We start from the raw sequence: 17,183 nt of genomic DNA on the forward strand, positions 1-17,183 counted from the left end.
GGAACTTAAAGAACAGAAAGGAAATAAGAAAAATAAAGATGAACAAGGTAAAAAAGAAGAACAGTATATGATCTCTACCTTATTCTGAATGATTAAAGTTGATATATATGATTCATAATGAGGTAGACAGCTAGTCATTGATTAAATGAATAATATATTTCCCACACTCAGTGCTGTGCTCCTGCCATCTGTAAACTTGTGCCCACGAATGTCCTTTGTCTCATTATTAATGCATAAGCTTTTTTCATATTAAAGTTGTAACTCTTTGTCATACATTTACTGTTTACTTTAGTATGAAATATCTTTCAGTACTTTTATGGTTTTTCATATTTAAATATTTAACCTACCATGATTTATTTTTGTGTATGTTATGAAGTAGTATTTTTTTCCCACATAGTAATCAAACTGCCCCAACATTTCTTTATGGATTCTGTATTTGATTTCCTTGAGTTGTTACTTGATAATCCCTATACAGAGCTCCACTTTAACTGCTATAACTTTATGGCAGTTACATTTTGCATTTTGGTATCCTACAGGGAAAGCCTTTTCAAATTTTCTTTTTAACTGGCATTACTTTTCCATATTACCTTTGAAAATAACTTTTAAAGTAATAAAACAATTCCTTTTACATTTCCATTGGAACTCAATTTGTACGTTAATTTTGGGCAAATTACTATTTGAAAAATATTGTCTTCCCATGCATGAATGACTTCCCATTTGTCTCTATTTTATATTTCATATCCTCAATAAAGTCTTATAGTTTGCATATTGCTTTTAAGCCTAGGCATTTTATATTTTTCATTATATATATACTAACATGTTATTGCTAGTTGTAACATAATAAGAAATATGTACTTGGTTTCTACCCCTGGTTCGTGACACAGAGTTCCTAAAATCTTGTAATTTCCTGAGGGACAGGGGCACTAGGAGCATCTTTTGTTCCAATATTTGGTTTTTGACACCAGTCCTGACACATAGCTCCTAAATCCCTTGGAATTTCCTGGGAGATAGGACCAAAAGTTCTTTGTTCTAATGAGGTGACTCTTGGTGGGTTCCTGAATAGGTTCCGAATTGGGGGGCTGGTCACAAGAAAGAAGCCATGATTAGAAGCCTGGAACTTCCAGTCCAGCCCCCATCCCCCTCATCCTCTGGTGAGGAGAGGGGCTGGAGACTGAGTTAATAATTAATCATGCCTATGTGATGAAGCCTCCAAAAACATCCCTACAGTACGGGTTCAGAGAGCTTCCAGGTTGGTGAACACACATCCATGTACCAGAAGGGTGGCACACCCCAACTCCATGCGAGCAGAAGCTCTTGCACGTGAGTTACTTACAGACCTTGCCCTGTGCACCTCTTCATCCTGCTGTTCATCTGTATGTATCCTTTACTATATCCTTTGTAATAAACAAGGAAATGTGTTTCCCTGAGTTCTTTGAGCCGTTACAGCAAGTTACTGAACCTGAAGAAGGGGCTGTGGGAATCCCTTCTTTATAGCCAGTAGGTCAAAAGTACAATGAAAATCTGGACCTTTCAACTGGCATCTGAAGAGGGGCAGTTTTGTGGGGCGGAGTCCTTCATCTGTGAGGTCTGTGCTAACTCCACGTAGTTAGTGTTATAACTGAATTGTAGGACACTTGGTTGGTGTCTGGCGAGTCGGAGAACTGGTTGGTGTGGGAGAAAAATATCACGCATTTGGTGTCAGGAATGTTATAAGCAGAGGGAAACAGTAGTTTACCTTTACTAGTATAGGAGAAAACAACTGATTTTTATATGTTTACATTTTATCTGATCATTCAGTTCTCAGTTTTTCTCCTTTTTATTGTGAAAAATTATAATCATAAACATAATTAAACAGAATAGTATAATGAACACTCAGGTGCACGTCATCCAGTTCCAAAACTTATCAACATTTCTAACTTTATTTCATCTAAACATCCACTTGTTTTTGTTCTTTGAGTATATTAAAGCACATTCTAGACTTCATATTTCATCTACAACTATTTCAATATGTATAGCAAAAGATAATTATTTTTAAACATAACTACAATGCCAAAAAATTCAATGTAAATTGGGAACAAGTGTATAAATTTTTTCTGTTAAATCAATATGTCAATAGATATACTATAAATGCATTGGGCTCTTACAGAAAAGGTGCTTGAAATAAACAGAATAAGAATAATATATTAATTCTACCAGATTAAGAAGAAAAAGTAAGGCATATGTGAATTTTCTCTTGAAATGTCTGAGGCTTGCTTGCCAACTACATGTTTGTTTTACAGCTTTGATGAGGTATAACTGACATACAATAAAATCCTCCCATTTTAAGTATGTAGCTCATTGAGCTTTGTAAATATATAGTCATCCAATTATCAGTATAATCACATTTTAGAAACTTCTATCATCCAAAAAATTTCTCTAAGGCTTTTCTACAGTCAATTCCCACCCCTAATACTTTGCATCATTTTGCTCTTTTGAGGATTTAATGTAATGAATCATATAGTATGTAGCCTTTTGCTTCTGACTTCTTTCACTTGGCATGATGTTTCTGAGATTCAACCATGTTGTTGTAAGTACCAGTAGTTCCTTCCTTTTTACTGCCGAATAGTATTACACTATATGGATGTATGAAGTGTTGTTTATCCATTTACCAGTTCATGGGTATTTGTTGGGTTCCATTTTTTGACTCTTATAGATACTGCTGCCATGAACAATGATATAGAAGTCACTGTGTAGACATATGTTTTTATTTCTTGTGGACAGATACCAAAGAGTGGAATTCCTGGGCTATATGGTCAGTGTATGTTTAACTTCTTAAGAAAATGCCAAACTTCTTTCCAAAGTAGCTGTACCATTTTGTGTTGCCACCAGCAATGTGTGGCTGTTCTGGTTGCTTCACATCCTTATCAATACTTGGTATTGTCAATATCTTCCATTTTAGCCATCCTATCATCAGTTTTAATAGTTTAGTAAATTCACTTTGATTTTCTAAATATACAACAATATCGTATGCACATAGTGATAACATTTCTTACTGTTCTGTTTAGAACCTCTAAACTACTAGCAAATAACATCAATAATTACAGACATCTATGACTTCATTTTTATTTTAACAGAAATACTTCCAGTATTTTATTGTTAGGATCTAACTACATTTGCAGTTAGTTCCATTAGGAAGTGTCCTATTTTAGGATAAGTTTTTATCACATATGGATACTGAATTTTTATCAAGTGTTATTATGTTTTTCAGCATCTACTTTGACTTTCTGATGCAATGAACTAACCTAATACATTTCCTAATGTTGAATTATCCTTACATTTGTGAAACAAGCCCTAATTAGATTTTTTTGATACACTACTTGGGTTTCTCCTGCTATATGACTATATTTGATTTACTAAAATTTACGTTAACATTTGTAAGTAAATTTGGTCTAGAATAGCATTTCCCGAAGTTTGTTCCATGGGGTATGTGAGTACATGTTTGGGGTAGGGTGGGGAGGACAAAAAAATGAATTCTCCATTTCTTCCTAAGTCAGATAGGGGTAAAATACATCAAGAGACACAGAGAGAGATGGTTTAAGGTACTATTAGGAAGATTAAATAAGATAATGCCCAGAGTTTCTTAGTAAGTGAATGAGCTAGGATTTCAGCCCAGGCCAGTAACAGTCATCCTTGTGACCACTACACTCTGTTATGTCTGTTATTAAAAGATTACACATAGGGCTAAAACAAAAACAAAAACTTCTTAAAACAAACATTGTAATGTAACAGAGCTAGAGATTTACATTAATTTTTTTTTTAATCCTAAAATGATGGGTTCTCCTTTATAATGAACCCTTTAAAAGGAATTATTCCAGTCTGGACAAGAAGTTAGCCTACCTGAGTATGATTGATTGCTATGTGGTTGCCATGGAGAGGTGACTGACGATCCTTCTCCTTACTGTGCCGACTGCTCTGCTTACTACGTTGTAGTTGCTGCCTCAGTTTGGCAATCTGCTTTGGGGAGAAGGGAGGAGAAGCAAGGAGACAACAGAAGTGAATACCAAGCTTTAAGTATTTATTTCTTTAATTTTAGATGTTAAAAAATAAAATTTTTATCAAAGATTTCAAGAAGAGGCAATATTTCACTACAATGATTTATTCTCCAAGTTTTAATAATTAAAACTATTGAAAATAAGAAATAAATATATGCTACAAATGCTTCACTGACACGATTCAAATATTGTTGGTAAATACATAGACTAAATTTCCCCAGATTATTTCATATTTTACCTTTGTAACACCAGCAACATCTTCCCCTTTAAACACTTTTTCTAAGGTGAAAAACTAGTATTTCACATGCCTATTGATTAAAGTCAAACCCAATCTCTTAATGTAGGGACCTCATTAAGTTTTTAAGTTCCCATCTTATATAAACAAAAATGGATCTGGTAGACCAATTACTAAACACTTTAAAATTGTAAATCCCATGGTGTAAATCGTATGGCATTTAGCATTAGTTACTTGTTAGTATTTAATATCTTACTATTATATTACTCTTAGTCACAAAATCTTTATTTTCCAGCTTTATTGAAACATAAATGACATATAACATTGTGTAAGTTTGTGTACAACTTTTTTTTTTTAAATAAATTTATTTATTTATTTTTGGCTTCATTGGATCTTCATTGCTGCAGGCGGGCTTTCTCTAGTTGCAGCGAGCAGGGGCTACTCTTCATTGCATTGCGCGCAGGCTGTCATTGCGGTGGCTTCCCCTGTTGCCGCGCATGGGCTATAGGGTGCACAGGCTTCAGTAGTTGTGGCATGTGGGCTCAGTAGTTGTGGCTCATGGGCTCTGGCAGGCTCAGTAGTTGTGGCGCACGGACTTAGTTGCTCTACTGCATGTGGGATCTTCCCAGACCAGGGACTGAACCTGTGTCCCCTGCACTGGCAGGCGGATTCTTAACCACTGCACCACCGGGTAAGTCCCTGTACAACATGTTGATTTGATGCTATTATATATTGCAAAATGACACCACTGTAGCATAAGTTAATACCTCCATCCCAGTACATAATTACCATTTCTTTTTGGGGGTGAGAACATTTGAGATTTACTCTTTTAACAACTTCCAAGTATATACAATACAGTATTATTAACTATAATCAAAATTCTGTACATTAGATCCCCAGAACTTACTCATCTTATAATTGGAAGTATGTACCCTTTGACCACTCCCCTTTTCCTCTACCCTCCAGTCTAGCAACCACCACTCTACTCTCAGTTTCTATGAGTTTAGCTTTTCTTAGATCCCACAAACAAGTGATACCATACAGTATTTGTCTTTCTTTGTCTGACTTATTTCACTTAGCATAATGCCCTCAAGGTTCATCAATGTTGTTTACAAATGGCAGGATTTCCTTCTTCCTCATTGCTGAATATATGTACCACATCTTCTTTATCCACTTCTCCATTGACAGATACTTGGCAACAGTGACACAACTTTTCAAAACAAATATAACTCAGGAGTGTATTCTCCTAAATGGAACAGTAAAACTCCCAGACTTAAGGCTTAAGAGAAAAGTCATTTCTACAATATGGCTTGGAATTCATTAAACTATTAACATATTTTAGGTGCTGTATAATCTTCTTAAACTGTGCTAGACCTGAAGTAAAATATACCTGAGCATTTTCAAAGGGAATCATTAGCAATTTGGGGGAAGTTACTTAATATTGGTATTACTTTCCTTGTAGAAAAGATGACATTAATCAATTAATAGGTACTCCTTGAACACATACAGTGAGCTCAGTTTTATGTTACCTACTAGGCAAAGTGCAAATACAAAGTAGAGTGTGTAAAATATATTGATTTCCTCAAAGAGATGTTAGCAAAATGCTTACTTGGAATAACCATGGCAATAAAAAGCAAAATAGTTGCTATTAAAGCCTGTTAATGGTCAAGGGGAAATGTATATAGGTTGCTGGGAAAACTTACAAACAGAAGAGAAGCAGCATGGAAGAAAATAAAGCACCTAAAAGAATAATCTATATCCTTTCTTTTAAGTAAGATCCTCTAGTTTTTTGAAACTCTTTGTAGCTTATGGACATCCCATACAATTTCCTTGCAAAGATATATAAATAAGATTATCTATGTTAATATTTGTGTTCCTTGCTCTCTGTTGAAATGACATCGTTTTCTTCTAGAGAACATTAATTTTCATGAGAAAAGGAATCAAAATTAGTAGGTAATCATTATAAATCAAGAGAGATTATACTCTATGATAAAAATAAATAGAATTTCAAATTGTACAAGTTATTTAATTAGGATGGGGTATAAAATTAAGTGTTTTCTGAATATTAATGATGTTTCAGTGGTTTTTCAAAACTGGCAAGAGCTTGTAGAGAAGAGCCCATAATGCTTACAGATTAATCAAAGCAATTTGTACTTTTTCATTTTTAAAAATAATCTTTAAAAATAAACAAAAATAATCTGAAAATTGATCAATCCTAATCACTCTCTTTTTAAAGGCCTTTGAGATATCATATTAAGCCAGAAAAGTTTTTGTTCTAAATAACTTTACCAAACCCCTGAAAACAAAAAGCATACATAATGGTACACACCTTACTTTGCTTGGAATATCAACTTAAACTATGCAACCTTATAGTTTCCACACAATACTGTTTATCTTTGGATTATAACATAGTTCTGCTTTTGTTTACAACTTAGAAGAGATCAGAGTAAAAAGGAAGCCCATCTTACTAAATATATATACTCAAAAACATTACAACTCTTACTCAAGAACCACGTAAAATGAAAACAAGATACAATAAATCCTCCTTTGCTTCAGAATATAGGAGGTTCCTGTGTTATTTATACCACATTCAGAAGAGGGGCTGACCTATATAACAACTGCAAATATTCTCACCTCCCACAGCTTTTACTTAGAATTTCCCTTCTCTTTTCCCTTTGATGCTCAAGAGCCCATGGTCATCCGAAGCCATCTCTTCTCCCTAAGTTCAGTACCAGTAGACAGTAGACACAAAGGTATCTCTGGGAGGAAGGGGCAGAGGGAGTTGTAATTTCCACCCTACACTCACACACCCCTCCCATCTCATCCGTAGTTCCAAACCTCTGCCTAAGACAACCTCTCTAATCAGTCCCATGTTCCAATGCATCACACAAAGCTCTTGGTCCTCACTTTGGTGGGCCTACCCACCCTAGTTACTACAATGAAATGCCCATACAACCTTCCTTTACAAAGGGAACCCTAAGTAATACTGACTGGATTTCTTAAACTATAGATGAATCTTACTTGTGTTTCTAAATATTCATTAGCAATGCTGTGGCCTTAAGGAAAAAATTAAGAATGGACCTTGAGGGTATTATACTAAGTGAAATAAGTCAGACAAAGAAAGCCAAATACTGTATGATCTCACTCATATATGGAATCTGAAAAAACAAAAACAAAAACAAAACAACTCACAGAACCAGAGAACAGGGTCTGGTGGGGGGCAGAAAATGGGTGAGGGTGGTTAAAAGGGAACAAGCATCTGGTTATAAGATGAGTAAGTTCTGGGGATGTAATGTAAAGCATAGTGACTCTAGATAATAATACTCTATAGTATATTTGACAGTTGCTATGAGAATAGATCTTAAAAGTTCTCACTCCACATACACAAAAATTATAAAAATGTGGAGGTGATGGATGTGTTAACCTTCTCGTGGTAATAACTTTACAATATATACATATATCAAATCATTACGTTGTATATACCTTAAACTTATATAATGTTATATGTCAATTATATCTCAATGAAGCTTAAAGAAAAAAAATTAAGAGGGAAGTAGATAGGAGCATTCTTTAAACATGAAAGGGGTCCTAGGCACGTGAGCTCCAAAGTTTAAAAAAGTTAGGGACTAAGTAAGCCTGGGTCACAAAGAAGAAATAATATTGTAGAGAGAAGAATTAACATAAATACTCACAAAGGAATGACTAAAATGTTTGTGGGATTAGATGAGGAAAAATTAGAGACTGGCCCCACTTAAAATCTAAGAACTAGGAACACATTTCACTGTAAATTTTTGGAAACCTGATAACATCACCCTTGTTTATTTGCTGTATTTGTCCTGTTAGTTTCCCCCACTACTGTTAACATTTAAAAACAGGAAAAAAGGGCTTCCCTGGTAGGGCAGTGGTTAAGAATCTGCCTGCCAATGCAGGAGACATGGGTTCAAGCCCTGGTCCGGGAAGATCTCACATGCCGTGGAGCAACTAAGCCCGTGCACCACGAGTACTGAGCCTGTGCTCTAGAGCCCACGAGCCACAACTACTGAAGCCCGTGTGCTGCAACTACTGAAGCCCGCACGCCTAGAGCCTGTGCTCCACAACAAGAGAAGCCACCGTAATGAGAAGCCTGCACACTGCAACGAAGAGTAGCCGCTGCTCGTCGCAACCAGAGAAAGCCTACGTGCAGCAACAAAGACCCAATGCAGCCAAAAATAAATAAGTAAATAAATACATTTTTAAAAATAATGATAATAAAAATAAAAACAGAAAAAAACTAAACTCTGAGCCTCAAAAGACTGGTTGAGTACTTTTGCCTCAGGTAGTGAAAGGGAGGGAGGGTAATATTTCTCAGAATGGATTCTATAGTAGGCCAAGGAACTGAGACATCTTAAACAGACTAAGTGGATGCAGTAGGAAGGGAAGCAAGATCCTGGGGCTTTTGAAAGAGGAAAAAAAAAGTGAGAAGAGAGCTAGACTAACGCCAGGAATGGCACTTTGTCACTTGCATTTATATGAATTCTCTCATTCATTTCTCAATAAAAACATATGAGATAGGTACTATTATTATCCCCACTTTATAGGTGAGGAAACTGAGAGGTAGGAAGGTTAGCTTGTTGAAAGCCACAAAGTGGCGAAACAAGTATATGAACTTAGGAAGTGGAATTCCAGAGTCTGCTCTCTTAATCACTATTCTGTATTGCCTAAAGGATCAAGTTAATAACTCATAAGGAGATAAAGAAATCTTACAAAAAGTGAGGACAGACATACAAATGGGAACAACATACAAATGACAATAGTTGAACTGTTAAGAAAAAAAGGCCCCCAAACAATTACTAAAGATATTAACCCAACAAATTTTTCTGAAAATATAGTTTCAGAAGTTATGAATCTCAAGCTGTTATTCTCTTTTATATGAAAAAAAGAGAATATGTGACAAACTTTAGTGCTTGTAAAGATCAGTGTCTCAAAAGAAAGGTTCTGCAGTCTAAAAACAAATTTTACACATTATATCCTTTGACAGTGTTCAAAGGAATTTAAAATGCAACATTACCTACTCTAATACTAAAAATAAAAATTTAAAACTTCTTTTTGTTTAAATATGAATAATTCATGCTGTTTTCCTGTTTTTCTAATGAAACCCTAATGAAATAAATGCTGTTCATTCAGCCCTCTGATATCCAAATGCACAAACATAGGCATACATATGCACAAACGTGCATATATAAAGAACACATATATATAAGCACATACACATGCACAGGGAGTTGTCACCTGCATGCACATCACCTTTACACATGCCCACGGACAGACATGCTTGCCCACATGCAGACTCACACAAACCCCCACCCCAGTAACAAAGAGAGATTTACAGAGATCCATCCCCACAAATATAGCTAGCTTTGGGACAATTGTTATACACATAAAATAGTTTTTAATATAGACATGTATCTACCAATGAGGCATACTTGTCAACAGAGGAATGTTGACAACAAAATCAGACTAACATTTAAAGAACACTTGGTTCATAAACCCACTAGATTCCACAGATACACTGTAACTGTTTTACAGATGAGGAAACACTTTGAAAAATAAAGTACCTTTCCCAAGGTAACACAGCTAATAAATGGCAGACCCAGTCCTTTAGCCTTTAGTTTGTAACCCCTTTCTATTACCTATCAGTGCTGCTGAAAGTAATACTGTGTTAACGTTCGCAAATAACTACCAGTCACTATGTATTGGCTCATAATCTCAACCACTTCGCAAAGTAACTTCCTTTCTTAATGCTGGAGATATTGCAAGATGTGAAACTGCAATAAAGGTGAACAAAAATTTGATGAAGCAATTAACTGACTACATACTAACTTACTGATATATTTCTTTTTCGATAAGCAGTTTAATAACCTTAAATATTGTTCATGTTGGATCCAGTTTTAAACAATGAAAATATTATAAAACATCTTTACAATTCAATTTAATGTGGACTCAGAATTTATTGGATAAATATTTGTATTTTTAGAAGACTTTACCACATAACTAAATAAGAATTCTTCAGACTGTTGTTTTTTAGGTCCAGAGAAAATATTATTGCACTTTTCCCCTAGTATAGTATGATAAAACAATTTTTTTTCATTAGGGCAGAATGTATACTCTTACTAAAACTATAAGGAAACTTTTATTTTTCTTACTTAAAAACGGAAGACCACAACAATATTTATTAATCACTATTTGATCAGAAGCAAGAAACTTCCCTAATCATTTTACTTAGAGAAAAACTATCCCAGTAATGAGAGGAGGGCTTATTGGTGAGATAAAGAAGCAATCCATGATTCTTCCTTTTATCCACTGAAGGACTTAAGAATAGTAAACTCACCTTCTGCAACTTATCTTTATCAAAATCAGAAATAGTATAAAGTCAAAACAACAATACAGTCATATCATTTATATTCTCTCTGGGAACGTCACCCTCTGGGATAAAGAGTAGGTTTACTTACTGCTTACTATAAAAACAGTGGATTCCCCAAGTTCTCTTTCTCTTCTACAACGTGATCTACTATATGTGTAGGCATCCATTTAGGCCCTCCCCATCACCCCCACTGGACTTGGGGTTCAGGGGAACTAATGCAAACTCGATAGTCTTGATACCTGCTGTGCGGTGAATAATAAAGTCCATTGTCTCTAAACCACGACCCTCATGACTTCTGCCAGCATCCATGAAATAGTAAAAAGCTAACTTATTAGGTTATAAGTAGGAAAAAATCAAATCCGAGACGTGGAGGGTATACTTCCTCTTTTGCCTCAAATGAAGAGAAAGGAGTTTTAATGGAACAACTTGAAAGGACTGATTGTTCCTCACAGATAAGAAGACCGGATGGACTGGAACATGACTCCACCCCAGATACTGAAAATGTTGAGCTAGGATGATGGAGATTTACTCTTGCTTTAGAATCAGCCTAAACTCCCAGATATTAACCAGATTTTTTTTAATGTGCAAGCTTCCCAGTAACCATTTGGGCAATTTGAAAGTGAGAGTCGTAGTGGAGGGTTGTCTTAGGTCCTACTTAAGAGGACCACCTAAAAGGGTAAACAGAGCTCAGCAGCTGAGAAACTGAATGTTATTTCTAGAATTCTAGAGGCTAAGGAGAGAGTAAGATAGATGTGTAGGTAAGAGATGTGCAGCAACAAGGGATGTCCAAAGAACCCAAGAAATTACTCTACAAAAGAAGGTCAGTTTTAAAAATCTGTCAAGCCCAGCTAATTGACAGCCATCTGATAACAGTACCAGTCAAGTAGGAACATTTCTATTCCCCTTACCTCTCCCTCTCTCCCCCAAGTTCCAACTCCAGAGGGGCAGAAATCGTAGCTATGGAGTTAGGAAAGAGGTAAGCAAGAAAGACAAAAGGAGCCTCCGGGATCCCTTCACCCGTGAAGTCATTCACCTGCAGTAGGCCCTAGCTAGAAGAGGAGTAGCTGCAACCATGAAATAAGTAGGAAGCTTTAACTATTACGAGAGATTGGAAAGCATGTTCACTTGAAGGAATCATAGGTGTGTAAGAGCTTCTAGTTTTGCACCATACACAAGAGATGAACTTCTCTCACTGAATAAGGATAGTGGGAGTTAATATAAAGTCCTTTTGTGATTATCTCTTAGTTGATTTTGCTAATATGTAATTAAGCTCTTTAAAAAGTAGATTGTATCTACTCTTTCTTTTGAAATTCTAGATGCTTTTACACAATATTGAGCATACAGTCTTATTCATTTGATGCTATTCCATGAACAAATGCAGTGCCACTACAGGCTGATGATGTATGCTAAAAAATATATTTAAAATATACCTTTCTTCTCTTTTACCTCTATTAAATGTATACAAATCAAGTACCATAAAAACAGAAATAGAGTCAGATGTAGAAAACAAACTTATGGTTACCTCTATTAAATGTATACAAATCAAGTACCATAAAAACAGAAATAGAGTCAGATGTAGAAAACAAACTTATGGTTACCAGGGGAGAAAGCAGTGGCAGGGGGGAAGCGTGGAGGGAGAGATAAATTGGGAGACTGGGATTGACATATACACTCTACTATATGAAACAGATAAATACTCTGTAATGACTTATGGGAAAAGAATCTGAAAAAGAGTGAATATATGCATATGTATAACTAATTCACTTTGCTGTACAGCAGAAACTAACACAACATTGTAAAATCAAGTATCCTCCAATAAAAATTAAAAATAAAAATAAAAGCACCATCAACAATAAAAAAGTGATAAGTACTAATTAAATCCTTATAATTTGCTTAGCAGACTTCTTAAACTGTAGTTATGCTTTATAAATTAATTTTAAATTGTGTTATGTAAACAGGGAACCACATATCTAACCAATGGAAAAGTACACTTAAACATTTGTTTGGTTTGTAAAATATAAATAAAGGTTGGGTTAACGTCCCTACAGTAAACATAATTCAAAGGAGGAAAAGTAATCTTTTCATAAAAGAAAATGACGTCTCACTTGGATTCATTTCCTTAACATGGACACAACCCATAACTTCACTGTATACTGGTATCAGTTAGTTTCTGACAAATGTGTTGATAATCTGTTTCCCATTTTTTTGTAGGTAATCTTTTTTCTAATTGCAAGAATGAGTGAGTGTGTGTGTGTGTGTGTGTGTGTGTCCTTGATCTACAACTCAGTTTATCTAGGGTGGAAATTTTTTCTTTGTCCTGTTTATCCTTCGTGGAATTGATGGGCTTTTTCAATATGAAGACACATCACTCTCTAAATCTAGCATATTTTCAACCTTTAAGAAATATCTCTTCCCTGATGCCTACTATTCTTACCTTCTGGAACTCCTTAGTCTATTTTCCTGTTTCTTAACTCCTCTTTCATATTTTCAACCTCTATCTTTTTAAAAATTATTTTTAATTTTTTAAATTGAAGTACAGTTGATTTACAATGTTGTGTTAGTTTCTGGTGTACAGCAAAGTGATTCAGTTATATATCTATATATTCTTTTTCATATTCTTTTCCATTATGGTTTATTACAGGATATCGAATATAGTTCCCTGTGCTATACAGTAGGCCTTTGTTGCTTATCTACTTTATATATAATAGTTTGTATCTGCTAAATCCAAACTCCTAGTTTATCTTCCCCTGCTCTCTTTCCCCTTTGGTAACCATAAGTTTGTTTTCTATGTCTGTGAGTCTGTTTCTGTTTTGTAAATAAGTTCATTTGTATCATATTTTAGATGCCACATATAAGTGATATCATATGATATCTGTCTTTGACTTACTTCACTTAGTATGATATCCCTAGGTCCATCCATGTTGCTGTAAATGGCATTATTTCATTCTTTTTATGATTGAATAGTATTCCATTGTATATATGTATACAACATCTTCTTTATCCACTCATCTGTCGATGGACATTTAGGTTGCTTCCATGTTTTGGCTATCGTAAATAATGCTGCTATGAACACTAGGGTGCATGTATCTTTTCGCATTAGAGTTTTCTCTGGATATATGCCCAGGAGTGGGATTGCTGGATCATATGGTAATTCTATTTTTAGTTTTTTAAGGAACCTCCATACTGTTTTCCATAGTGGCTGCACCAATTTACAATCCCACCAACAGTGCAGGAGGGTTCCCTTTTCTCCACACCCTCGCCAGCATTTATTGTTTGTAGACTTCTTAATGCTGGCCATTCTGTCAACCTCTATCTTTTTATTCTATATTCTAGATGATTTGCTCATCCAGACTTTCTCAGTTGAGACTTTTGATTCACTAATTCTCTCTTCTGCTGTGTCAATTTAAGCCATCAAAGAGTTTATTTTTAATTTCCCCAACTTTTATTATATATAAGACTTAGAAAGGATCCTTTCTCATTCTGCCTGTTCTTATTTACTTCTGTTCTCATTTTCAGCTACTGTTTCATTTGAAATTCTTAAACATTCTTACTTCTGAATTCTTTTTTGGGATTGTGTTCTTATTCTTAGTTACTCAGATATGACTCTATTTAATGTATCTGCTGTCTCTTATGGCAATAGATTTCTTTACATACCCTAAAATACTTACTTGCAAGTTCTCTGTATGTGGGAGTTTTATACTTTGTGAACTCTTTACTGCCATATTGTTTCATGGTTGCTCAGACTAGTGCTTCAGAGTTGCATAGCTTCAGAGCAAAAGTCTTAAATCAGGAAGATTGGGGCTTTGCTCCCGCATGGGTAGAGCTCTATTCCAGACGCCATATCCACACACAACATATTTTGGTTACTATTTCCATTTTTGTATAGAGGCTTGTCTGCCCCACAGGAACACCAACAGTGTCAGGTGGAGTTTTTTCAGGTCTAGTTTTACTACCTGGAAACATGGTCCCAGTTCCCTGCTTTATGCAGACAGCCTGGTTCCAATCTCCCATTTGCAAGATATATTTGACTCTCTTAAAATGTGTAGTCTCTTAAATTTGGCTTAACTCACAGAAACCTGGCCAACACGATCCAGATTTCTGTGAGTCAGATAACATCAACATCCACTCATCACTAAGGATTTCCCTTCTATTCATGGTCTGCAGGGGTTTTCCTTGTCTTAAATGTACCTAAAATATATTTACTTATGTATTTCTTTGAAAAATTTTCACATTGTAGTTTAAAAGCTTGGAGCAAAGTGGAAGCAGACTATTCAGGTGCTTTCACTGACACTTAAATCAGAAATCCAGATGCAAACTATCTGAGGGGGAGAGCATGTATGTGACTCAGGAAGAATGGATGTGATACAGCTGAATTTGGTGCCGAGACAAGGAAGCAGGTCAAAAGTTGTTTGTTAAAAAAAAAACACTGAACTTTAGTAGCATATAACTGAAAAAAAATATTACTATTTCAATAATAGTTTTGGCTTTCATAATCTCCTCAGATTCCAATTCTGTCATCTTTTATAACTATTCTTATTTTTACTTTTAGTCTTTACCCATGTACTCATTTTTCCAGCCTCAGTTATATATCATTTAAAATTTAATATCTACCATGGACATAACATGGAAAACCTACTAGTCTTTTATGTTTATTCCTTTTTTTTCATCTTTATTGAAATATAATTTACATTTCCTTAACTTCATCCATTGTAAGGGTAAAATTCAATAAGTTGTAATCACTTTGTAGTGTTGTACAAAATAATCACAATTCAGTTTTAGGACTTTTTCATCACCCCCAAAATTTGCTTTGAGTCTATTTGTAGCCAATCACCCCTACCCCCACCCCGTTCCAGCCACATGCAACCACTAATGGGCTTTTTTTCCCTCTATAGATTTGCCTTTTCTGGCATTTCAATATAAATGAAACCATACAATATGTAATCTTATTCATCTGGCTTCTTTCACTTAGCAGGGATTGGCAAGCTACAGTCTGCAAGCCAAATCTAGCAGGCCACATGTTTTTGTAAATAAAATTTATTGCAACATAACCATGTCCACTCCATATTGTCTATGATCGCTTTCACACTACAATAGTGGAGTTGAGTAGTTGCAACAGAGGCTCTGTGGCCCACAAACCATAAAATATTTACTATCTGGCTTTTTACAGAAAAAAATTTGCTGACCCTTGACTTAGTAAAATGTTTTTGAAGTTCATTCCCATTGTAGCATGTATCAGTATTCAGTATAGTGTTCCTTTTCATTGCTGAACAGTATGCTATTGCATGAACACATGACATTTTGTTTATCCATTTACCAAACAGTGGATATTTCAATATTTTTTAGTTTTTAGCTATTATGAATAATTCTGCTATAAATGTTTGTGTAAATGTTTCAGTGTAAACATGTGTTTTCATTTTTCTTATACAGACTCCTAGGAATAGAATTGCTAGGTTATATGCAAAGTTTCTGATTAACTTTTAAAGAAACTGTCAAACTGTTTTCCAAAGTTGGCTGTATCATTTTATATTCCCAACAATGTCTGAGCGTTCCAGATGCTCTTCATTCTTGCTAACACTCGGCATTTTCTGTCATTTAAATTACAGTCATTGTAGTAGGTGTGTAGTTGTATCTCATGGTTTAAATCTGCATTTGCCTAATGTCTAATGAGGTTGAACCCCTTTTCATGTGGTCATTTTCCATCCATACAACTTTGATGAAATACTTCTATCAAAGTGTCTTCCCCTTTTAAGTGCATTGTCTTCTTATTGATTTTTAAGAGTTCTTTATATATTCCAGATATAAGTCCTATATCAGATATGATTTGCTAATGTTTCTGTCTGGGGCTTGTCTTATTCCTTTAGTCATGTAGTGTAAATGTTCATTTAAATGAAGTTCAGTTTTTTTTTCTTTTATGGCCTTACTCCTGGTGTTGTATCTAAAAATGCCTTGCCTAATCCAAGGTCTTCTAGAAGATCTAAAATTTTAGAGCTTATATTTAGGACTATGATCCATTTTGAGTTCATTTATCTCTACAGTGAGCGTCAAGGACCTAACTATTTTTCCTATATATGAATATGTAATTATTCCAGTACCAGTTATCAGAAACACTGTCCTTTTCAACTGAATTGCGTTGGCAGCTTTGTCGAACATTAACTGACCATAAAATATAAGGGTTTATTCATTGATTCACAATTTTGAATCATTTATCTATATTTCTTTCTCCTTTATGCTAATATTTTGCCAAATTTATTAATATAGATTTATATGAAAGTATTGTAATTGTACCACACAAGTCCTCCAAATTTTTCCTTCTTTTCAAAATTACTTTTGCCCAATCTAGGCCCTTCGCATTTCCACGAATATTTTAGTATTAGCTTGTCAATTTTTACCAAAAACAAAAACCCTGGGAAGAAAACAGGGATTATCCTGAATCAATTTGGGGAGAATTACCATTTTAATAATAATACTGAGTCTTCCAATCCATGAACAAACTGTCTATCCATTTATTTAAATCTTT

General features: G+C 34.9%; 1 protein-coding gene across 4 annotated transcripts in view; it reads right to left on the reverse strand.

Annotated features, from left to right (window-relative positions):
• GLCCI1 (glucocorticoid induced 1) overlaps positions 1–17,183 on the reverse strand; it is a 127,619-nt gene that overhangs the window by 32,191 nt on the left and 78,245 nt on the right. For 3 of the 4 annotated variants that reach the window (XM_082471852.1, XM_082471855.1, XM_082471854.1), the window contains exon 4: positions 3,877–3,993. In XM_082471852.1, coding sequence (XP_082327978.1) covers positions 3,877–3,993 — 117 coding nt within the window. The remainder of the gene's footprint in view (positions 1–3,876; positions 3,994–17,183) is intronic. The other variant, XM_082471853.1, reaches the window with a different exon arrangement.

The sequence above is a fragment of the Balaenoptera physalus genome (assembly GCF_965194825.1).
Source record: "Balaenoptera physalus genome assembly, chromosome: 8".
Taxonomy (NCBI): Eukaryota; Metazoa; Chordata; class Mammalia; order Artiodactyla; family Balaenopteridae; genus Balaenoptera; species Balaenoptera physalus.